Here is a 9,635-nt window from a genome sequence, read left to right on the forward strand (position 1 = left end):
ATTTGTTCCTCACAGCCATAACCACCTCCTGCAGCTTTGTTTTACCTCGGGTTAGCTCTAAAAAATAATTATAAAAGGTTCTTAATCTTGCAGGAAACACAGGAAAGGGGTAAGACTGATTTGCTACTAACTATGCAGTTGAAATCTCAAAGTGATGGAGGTGGAGGCACATCCACCTCCCTCTTGTGGCTGGGTCAAACCCCAGGGTGGGAAGGACCCACCCCAGCACAAAGTGTTGTCAGTACTCACTGTGTCTTTCCCACAGGGAACCACTTGCACTACAGCTGGATGTTTGTCTGTTCCCATTCTTTTGTCCTGGGTTTTCTTTGTGAACTGTATTTGGTCTTATTCTAGGCTTCTAGTGTAATGTGTGTTTTTAGAGCAATAAAACGTGGCAGCTTTTGATACAAAAGATCTGGCTCTGCCTCTTTCATGGTCCTTGAGTGCCTGAGACTCCTCTGGGGACCTGCAGGCTGCTGTGGTCCCCTTGCCACAGTCCTGCTCTGCCTCTCCCATCCCTCCCTTCTCTGCAAATCAAGGCAATGTCTTGCAGTTGGAGGCAAAATTGTTTTATTCCTGCAGCTACATGATGAGCTTTTGCCAGAACAGCTCCAGCTGCAAACTCAGCTCCAGACAAGCCCCCAGACCCTCAGGCTGCTGAGCAAAGGGGAACCACAGTTTCCTGTCCACACTTATTCTTCCAGGACACCTTTGTCTCCAGCCTGGCCCTACTGGTGACCTGCTCCCATCCCAAGGGGTGACAGGTAGTGTTGGGTGACAGGAGGAGAAGGTAAAGTTCCAGCTGGCAACTTCTACAGCCAGAGCAAGATGATCACTGCTGCCCCTTCCTCTCCCACAGAGAGCTCCAGCCTCCACTTCCAGCAGCACAAGTTTGCTTTGCCCTCAGCCTGGGCAGGGGCAGCTCCTACCTCAGGAAGGACCTGCGGCCAGTCCTGAAAAAGGCCTCAATCTGCTCCAGGGACCTGCCTTTGGTTTCAGGGACACAGCAGCCTGTGAATAAGATGTTCCCAGCACTGATGACAGCGAAGAACAGGAAGGGCACCTCGAGGCCGAAGGCGTTCTGGAAAGTGGGGTAGAAAGCAGCTGTGAGCTGGTGCAGAGAGGGGCTGGGGAGGGGCTGCTGGACACCCCCAGGCAGTACCCACCACGACTGGGAGGAAGAACTGGGTCAGGGTGAAGGCTGTCAGCCAGCTCACGACCACACAGAGGCCCGAGGCCACCCCACGGGCTTTGAGAGGGAGGATCTCCGACATCAGCAGCCAAGTGATGGGGCCCCAGCCCATGGCGTAGCCTGCAGGGGAGGAGAGAAGGGGATCAGGCTTTGAAGGTCACTGAGGAGAGCAGAAGAACCCTGAGCAATCATTATCCCTCCCAAAGTGACTTCAGATGCTCCCTTTCTTGCTCTTCCAGGGACATCTGCCTTCCTTCACCTCCAAACCCAGTCTCCTTGCTCCACATCACCCTGCCTTGGATGGGAAGCACCCTCCCCTGGCTGGTGACCAGACCTGTGCTCTCTGCACCTACCCATGATGAAGAACATGGTTGCTAGGAGGGGGATGAGGGTGATGTAGTTTGTTGGCTCAGCAGGGAGGCTGGCAGAGCTCATCAGGGTGGTGTTGGCCACGGTGCCGTTGTGAGAAGCTGGCTCAAAGTGGATGTAGAGCCCCATGGTCAGGTTGGAGACCAACATGACACCAGCTGTGGAGAGAGGCAGCAGCACAGTGAGAATGAGGGGTGAGTGACCCTCTCTGTGCCAAGCTCCTGGGAATGCCCCTGCTGAGGAGCTGAAGCACCACCAAGGGAAAGAGACCTCCCTGCCTCCCTTCCTGAGCCCTGTAGGGCTGAGGTTTCCACTCCTGCACACTTGCAGAGCTCCTGAAAATCCTTCAATAAGAGCTTCCCTTGGGAACACAGTGGGAGAAGTGGAGAGGGCCACACCTGATACAAACAGGAGAATCTTCCTGCCAGCTTTGTCCATGGACACAGCAGCGATGGCCACCGCGGACAGACGCACCAGGCCAACCAGGGCTGCATCGTACTCTGCTTTCTGCAAAAAACCAGGGGGGAGCTGAGCTGGGGGAAGGGACAGGTGCCTACAGCTGCTGCTGACTTGGCCAAGGCTGTTCTCCCAGTAGGAGACTGGAGATGATGAGCCTGAGCTCAGAGGAGGAGCAGGGACACAGTGGGGCCAGTCCTGCTCCTTGTTCTCCCTCAGCCTTTTGCAGAGCACGTCCTTTAAAAAGGGTTTTATGTCTGTAGGGAAGTGGGGGAATTGGGCAACCCTCACTGAAGGCCCAGGCAGCCCGAGCAGGAGCTGAAGCACAGGGCTCACCAGGATGACAGATGTTTTCTTGAATATTGGCTGCAGGTACACGAGGATGCAGGTGACCCCCGAGAGCTGCTGCAGGAACCTCATTGCCCCTGCAATGAGGATGGGCTTGTAGAGGAAGGGGTCCTTGAGCTCAGCACAGGAAACCCGACGGCTCTGGGGGCACAAAGGCAGAAACACAAAGTGAGAACACCTCTGGGAACAATCTGGCATCCAGAGTGTGGCTCAGGAGTTGCCCAGGGGATGGATTTTGCAGTTTTCATGTTACATTTCTCTGTGCTGAGCTTCCTCACCTGCTTCCTCACGCTGTCCTTGATCTGTTCGTACTCCCGGGCATAATCTGTGTCCTCACCCCGCAGCCAGCACAGGGAGCCCAGGGCCTCCTCCTCCTTGCCCTGGGAGAGCAGGAACCGGGGCGAGTTGGGCATGAAGCAGAGCAGGAGGACCATGGCAAGAACTGGCACCTCCCCAGCCACGGCCAGCCAGCGCCAGTCCAGGACCAGCCCTGCCAGAGCAGCACAGTTAGGGGAAAACTAAGAAAAACCATGGTATGGGTGTCCTGGCCTTGCCTCCACCTGGGCACCCCAAGGATTTCATTTAATAAACCCAGCAGGAAAAATAGTAATAATAATTTAAAAAGATATATTTAAAATGTATTCTATCCTATTACAGCAGCATTTTCAACAGTAGGATATGGGGAAATTCCAGCAAATCTGAGAGTATCCAGCAAGATCCTGCTGCACCCAGGGCATGTGCTGGCAGGAGATGCACAGGGATATCGTTGTGTGCTGCCCTTCAGGCCTGGCAAAACCTCATCAGGACCTGGGTCTGTGGGCACAGTGATGGCCACAGGTCCATGTGGGCTATGAATTCATCCCTCAGAGCACACACACCAGGGCAAGGGCATGAATGACCCTGTCCAGCCCCCTCAGCACAGCTGTGGTGGTGGGTATGAGGGGAATTGTAGGAATGCAAAAAGGTAAAAGATTTTAGAAAGTGCAAAAAGGTTTCAGAAAGTAGATACAAAGCTAAGAAAGGTTGGGAAATTTCTAAACTTTCTCATGGAAAACTAGGAAATTAAAAACCAAACGAATACATTTATATTTATCATGTAGCAGAGGGAACAAGCCCTCACCTGCTGAGAAGGTTGTTTATTTTATTTTAAGCTCCCCCTCCCCACAGTGTTGCCCTGGACACTGGGACACCACGGAGATACTTGCCCAGTGCATACAGGACGAGGGAGCCCAGCACTGCCATGATCTGGGGACAGGCACCCAGCATCCCCCTGACCCCCGGGTGGGAGATCTCCGAGATGTAAACCTGGACAGGGACAACACACACTTCACAGAGCTGCAACGTCCCCTTGTCACCTGCTGCTCCTGCCCTCTGGCACCTCACAGTCACACCCTGTGACCAGAGGAAACCCAAATTGTTGGGGAATTGCCTTCTCAGGGCGGAGACCTGATGGGTCCAGCTGCTTCTGGCCAGAGGAGAGGACAGCCTGGCCGGCAGCACCACTTCCCCTCTCCCCTGTGTGTGGGAAGTGCTCCGGTGGCTCGTTACTGGAAAGAGGTGCCCTGCTGTTACTCAACTCCTGCCTTCCCCTCTCTGTGAAACACGAGCCTGCAGTTTGGGAGGAAATAACTGCTGGGAGGAGCAGGGGCTGAGGACCTGCCTTGTCTTTCCTGCAGGCAAGGAAATCCAGCCCCAAGAGCGGGTACACCCTCCCCACCCCGGTGCTGACCCGCTGCATCCTCCCCATCCCCACTCTGCCAGACAGCCCTGGGGCTCTGCTGGTACCTCTGAAAAACAGCGGGGAGCCCCAGCATCATCCCCCAGTTCATCCAGGGCATGCCAGCACCTCCTGCCCTGCAACCCCAGCCCATCCACAGCTCCTCCTGCCCTGCAACCCCAGCCCATCCACAGCACCTCCTGCCCTGCAACCCCAACCCATTCACAGCCCATCCATAGCATCTCCTGCCTGCAACCCCCAGCCCATCCTCAGAACCTCCTGCCCTGCAACCCCCGGCCCATCCTCAGCACCTCCTGCCCTGCAACCCCAGCCCATCCACAGCTCCTGCTGCCCTGTAACCCCCAGCCCATCCTCAGCTCCTCCTGCCTGCAATCCCCAGCCCATCCTCAGCACCTCCTGCCCTGTAACCCCAGCCCATCCACAGCCCCTGCTGCCCCGCCTTCCCCTGTAATTAATTACCGGGATGGAGGCGGAGGTCACTCCGCCGGCGTAGCCCGTCAGCACCCGGCCCAGCAGCAGCATCCAGAGGCCCTGGGCTCCGGCCAGCAGCGCGTACCCCAGCGCCGAGGGCAGAGCCGAGAACATGATGCTCAGCTTGCGGCCCAGGCAGTCGTTGAGCAGCATCGTGCTGAGCCCGCCCGCCGCCGCTCCCAGCGTGAACACCGACTGGGGGCATGCAGAGAGAGGGGCTGTGTGAGCCTGGCACCCCCCGGGCACCCCGGCTCTGCCCCATCCTGACCCCCAGCTCCTCATAACCAGGGCATTGAGTGAGCCCGGCATCCCCCGGCTCTGCCCATCCTGGCATGGATAACCCTGCTCCTTACCCCGAACCAGGGCACTGAGTGAGCCCGGCATCCCCCACCCTGCCCCATCCTGCTCCTCAGCTCCTCACCCCGAACCAGGGCGCTGTGTGCTGGTCCAGCCTCAGCGCAGGGCTGGGATGAGCCTCCAGGGCAGGGATGACGGGGGAGGGATAAACCAGGGCGAAGCCGAAGCTGAAGTTGCCCAGGACAGCAGCAAACACAGCCAGGTAGAGCCGCTTGTTGTGGAGGCTCCTGAGGGAGGCACGGACAGACAGGGATGTGTTGGGTACCAGCAGAAACTTAAACCCTGCTTCCCCCAGCCTTGGCCGAGGCTCTGGTGACACCCACGGAGGGATTTTCCAGGGGAATGGCTCTGCACAGCCCCAGGCTGGTGGGGTTTCTCTTTGCTAGTGCTTCTCTCTGTGCCAGGCGGTTTTCAGGGGGTTCAACAAAGCAAGAAAAGCAGAAGCTGGAGCTGGGTGGCACCAGGGACCCAGCGGCAGCCAGTTCATCCCAGCAGCGCAGGGAAAAGGTTCTTTCAAAGCCCCCGTGCCCCCAGCAGGACCTCTTGCCCCCAGAAGAGTCACACAAACCCATCAGGCTTCCAAGTGGACTCACCCAGCCACCTTGGGCAGGATGAGATCCTGTCTCAAAGCAGCTCAGCAATGGCAGGAATATGGAAGAGCTCTTCTCTCAGCTGCCCCCAGCCCACTGCCCTGGGGATGGGGGGCACAGCCCAACCTCTGCCCCCTCTGTGGCCCCAGCCTGCTCCTCACCTCAGGTACTCCTTGTCGAGCCTCCTGGCAGTGCTCTCGGGGAAGGTGTGGTACGAGGAGCTCGTTTTCCTGACCAGGGGCTCGCGGTCCCTGTGCTCCATGGCCGTGCAGGGCTGTGCTGCTGCGCTCGGGGCGGATGCTGGGGCTGCCCAGGGGAAGGGGAAGAAGAGGCAGCTGAAAGCAAAAGGGGAGAGGCTGCCTGGCATTGCCTAATCACAGAAATCTGTGCCTCGTGGGCTCCCACCCAGCTGCCCCTCAGCAGGAAACTGGGGGGGCCGGAAAACCAGCAGGAGGAGAGCCACAGGGTGACAGCGACGGTGACACAGGTGTCCTGCAGTCTTCACCCTGCCCAGCCCCACGGACACCAAGCCCTCCCACTGCAGTGCCACTTGCAGGGATGGTCCTCACAGAGCTGGGTTCACCAGCAGAAACATCCCTTTGCCAAGGTCGCGTCTCTCCCGTTGAGGAACTGGTACCAGTCAGACCGGCCCAGTGCTGCCTCTGTTTACAAGGGAAAATTCCATCTGTGGGAGCTTCCAGAGCCACCCTGGGAAAGGGTTTCCAGTGTAGAACAGAGATGGGGAAGAGGCAGGAGAAGAAAGCAGAGGGAGATGAACATGGGGTGGGCACGAGGAGCAGGGGACGGGGATGAAGGGCAGTGATGAGGATGGAAATGTGAGAGCGGCATCTCTGCCACACTGGGTGGGCCCCAGGCTGCCCATGGGTGCATTTGCCCCCTCACCCTGCTCCCCCCAACCCCTCAGGGCTCTGTGGGCACTGTTGTGCTGGGACATCTGCAGCCCTACTCACGCTGTAGGAAAGGGCTTAATCTGTGTCTTCCCAGCTCTGAACCCAAAGCCCCTTGGATTTAATTACCAAAAGCTCTATTTCCCCAGTCTACCACAGTGCTCCTCTTGTTTCCATCATTCTCCTTGGTGCTTTTTGGAACATATGGGTGGTTTCTGCACCCCCAAGCCTGCGTGGGGGCTGCAGTGCCACCTCAGGAGCTGCTGTGTCTTCCCTGCGTGCAAGCTGGTTCTCCTTCTGCAGCCACCAAGAGCTGCCTTTGCTGTCTGATCCTGCAGGGGATTTACAGCTGACTCAGGCACTCGGGGCTCTGATTTCCCCGTAGGGAGAAAGGTCATGGATTGGAGGGACAGAGGGGTGGGCAGGACAGCTCATCCAAAAAAATGTTCAGCTCTGTGTTGGTCTGAGCAGGGAGGTCACAACAGACCTGGAGCTGGTCCCTGTGCCCGGGGCTCCCCTTCCATCAGCAGGCACCATCAGTTTCCTCCCTTGCTTGCACTTTGCTCCATGAATTTGGGCTGGCTTCCACTACATGATTTTGCAGCATCCATCCCTGAAACACAGAGGGTTCTCCAGTTTCTGTGCAGATTTGTCAACTGCTTCAAGCAGGAAATTACTTTGTGTCTTGAAAACCCTCCAAGCACCTGTAACTCCTGGAAGGGAGCTGCTCGGGGGGAGCTGCTGTCTGTGCTGCTCTTGGCTCAGGGCTGAGCCCCTGGGCTGCTCTGTCCCCAGTGTCCCCTGAGGGAAGGTGTCCCTCAGTGTGGTGGAACAACTCCTTGCACCACATCCTCGCTCTGCCCTTTGGTGTTTTTTTTCCTAAAAGTGCATTTTTTGTAAGGAATAAAGGATCCACCACCTTGCTCCAGATCTCCCTGACCTGCTGTGGGTCCTTCCAAGACAGACAAGGGGTGGGTGAGGTGAGAGCAGACGCAGTGACAGCATTGTCTCTGGTGGGCTGTGCTTGGCCATTGTCACATGGCAGTGGCTCCAGCCCGTCTGCAGCAAATAACAGCTCCAGGGTGAGCTGGGGAGGGCTGAGGTGCCCACTTTGGGAAGGCAGAGCAACCCCTGGCTGATTAAAGGGCAATCTGGTTTTGCTGAGAGCTGTTGGCTGCCTCGGCTCAGTGATGCATTGCTCCAGCTCCCCAGGACCTTCCTCCCCCCCAACAGCTGGGAGATAGATCACGAACATACGCAAAAAAATAACCAGCATCAAAGCCACTTGGCAACTCAACTAACCCAATCCATAAATTCATTTCTATCCCTCTTGTAAGGGAGAAATCAGTCACTCCTCAGGGCTATCCATCTCTATCGCTCATCTGGCCACATCCTTTCATAAATCTTGCTGTGAGTCTGAGCTGGTGAGTGCTGGATCAGGATGGAAGAACGCCCGGTGTCTGTGCTGGGTTGGGGCAGCCCCGGGGCTGGTTTGCCCTGGGCTGGGGCAGGGATGGTTCTCTCTGCATCCCCCACATACTGAGGCTGGAGCAGAGCTGGGGTTTTGCAGCGTGGTGCTGCTTAGTGGGTGATTTTGGGGAGCGTGGTCCCTGCTGAGGAGCCATCGGGGTGGCACAGAGGTGAAATGATGAAATATTTCCTTGCACATCAGCATGTGATGGGTTGGCAGAGCCATGCAGGAGGTGGCTGGTGCTGCTGGGGACACATGGGGTGAAGGTGGGTGCATGCTGGGGTCTGTCCTGGTGTTGGATACACCCCTGGGAGGTGCAACTGGGGGACTCCCAGCTCAGGAAGCATCTCCAGCTGCTCCTCCCACAGCTTTCCAAAACCCCACGGCTTTGGAAAATAATGCCTGCACCCCCAGCTCCCCGTGGGCTCCAGCACCTGGAGCCCAGGTTAGCTTTTCCAACCAGGCAGACAGAGCTCAGCTCTTCCCTGGCTGAATCCCTCAGCCCACTCTCCCCCCAGAGGAGAAAATCACCACCTTTCAGGCTGCCATCTGTTTATTTTGTCCGACTCTGAACTTGCTGAAACGTCTTTCATGGTGGATGAAGGAACGCAGAGTAGAAGAGCAGAGCCTGGCAGGCTGCATGGTGAGTGGAAAACAGTTTTTTGGGGCTTTCAGGAGTTTGAAGGCCTGATGATGGATGTGCATGAGAGGGATGGTAATGGCTTTGTGAGTATCCAAACACAGAGCAGAGGAATAACTCTGCCTGATAGACTGAGAAATGTGTGTGGGACAGGATCCTCCCCGCTCCAACACGGAGCTGAATGATGGAGTGCTGCAGGTTTTGGGAAGGCAGGCTGGCATGGGCTGCATGTATTGGAAAAAAGGTGCAAATAGCTTTGAAATCCTGTTAAATCTCTGCTGTGAATGCATTGGAAAAAGCTGCATCTTGCTTTGGAATGAGGCTGGAGGAGTTTGCAGTGATCTGAGAGGGACTCGCTGTGGTTTTGACCTGCTGGGCAGGGCTGGTGCTGCCTGTGCCTCCTGGCTTCCCTTTTTCTGCCTTCCCACTCTGCTCCCAGTGTCCAGACCTACTGACAAAAGTGATGGGTTTATGTGGAAATTTTGCGGGGATAAATATTTGCCTGTCAGCAGGGCTGGGTCCGAGTGTGATTTCTCATGTGCCATTTGAAAATGACATTTCAAAACAAAATTAAAATTTCCCATTGAGGTTATCTGGGGTTTTTTTGTTGTTTATAAGCTGGAAAAATGGTTGAATTTGAGGGATTTCCTTGTTGCCATGCAAGTGCAAGAGTTGTTCATGTCCCCGTGTTTGGAGTGAGGGGTTTTAGTGTCCCACTTCCAAGCTGGCTACCTCAGGAGCTGGGATGAGCTGGAAGATGTGTGTGTGCCCTCAGCTGGGTGGAATGTACCAAAAGTGGGATATTTAACCTGCTTGGGGAACTTTTTTTGACGTCACATGAAGTCCCATGACCCACAAATTCCAGTGGCTGTGGGTACAAGTGAAACTGGGACAGTGCATAAAAAGGGGACGTGGGGAAAGGTTCTGGGTTTCCAGCCCTTCCTGTGCCATGTGGTGACTTTGTCACTCTCTGTGATTTCTGTGACAGCTTTGGGTGTGAGCAGGGTCAGGGCAAGACATTCTGCTGGATCCTGAATGTCCCCAGGGCTGTGGTGGCTCCTGAGAGAGCCAGGGATCCCTGGATATCCTTGCACC

General features: G+C 56.2%; 1 protein-coding gene across 1 annotated transcript; it reads right to left on the minus strand.

Annotated features, from left to right (window-relative positions):
* Positions 1 to 577: 577 nt before the first annotated feature.
* Positions 578 to 5,821, minus strand: SLC2A6 (solute carrier family 2 member 6). The gene is made up of 10 exons (XM_041483944.1): positions 5,683 to 5,821; positions 4,996 to 5,158; positions 4,563 to 4,769; positions 3,571 to 3,670; positions 2,644 to 2,855; positions 2,354 to 2,506; positions 1,960 to 2,068; positions 1,546 to 1,719; positions 1,167 to 1,312; positions 578 to 1,081 (listed from the first exon to the last, which is right to left on the minus strand). The coding sequence occupies exons 1-10, from the start codon at positions 5,781 to 5,783 to the stop codon at positions 926 to 928; spliced, it is 1,521 nt and encodes a 506-aa protein (XP_041339878.1). The 5' UTR covers positions 5,784 to 5,821; the 3' UTR covers positions 578 to 925.
* Between the last annotated feature and the right edge of the window lie 3,814 nt (positions 5,822 to 9,635).

Source organism: Pyrgilauda ruficollis, unplaced genomic scaffold (assembly GCF_017590135.1).
Source record: "Pyrgilauda ruficollis isolate IOZ18807 unplaced genomic scaffold, ASM1759013v1 scaffold62, whole genome shotgun sequence".
Taxonomy (NCBI): Eukaryota; Metazoa; Chordata; class Aves; order Passeriformes; family Passeridae; genus Pyrgilauda; species Pyrgilauda ruficollis.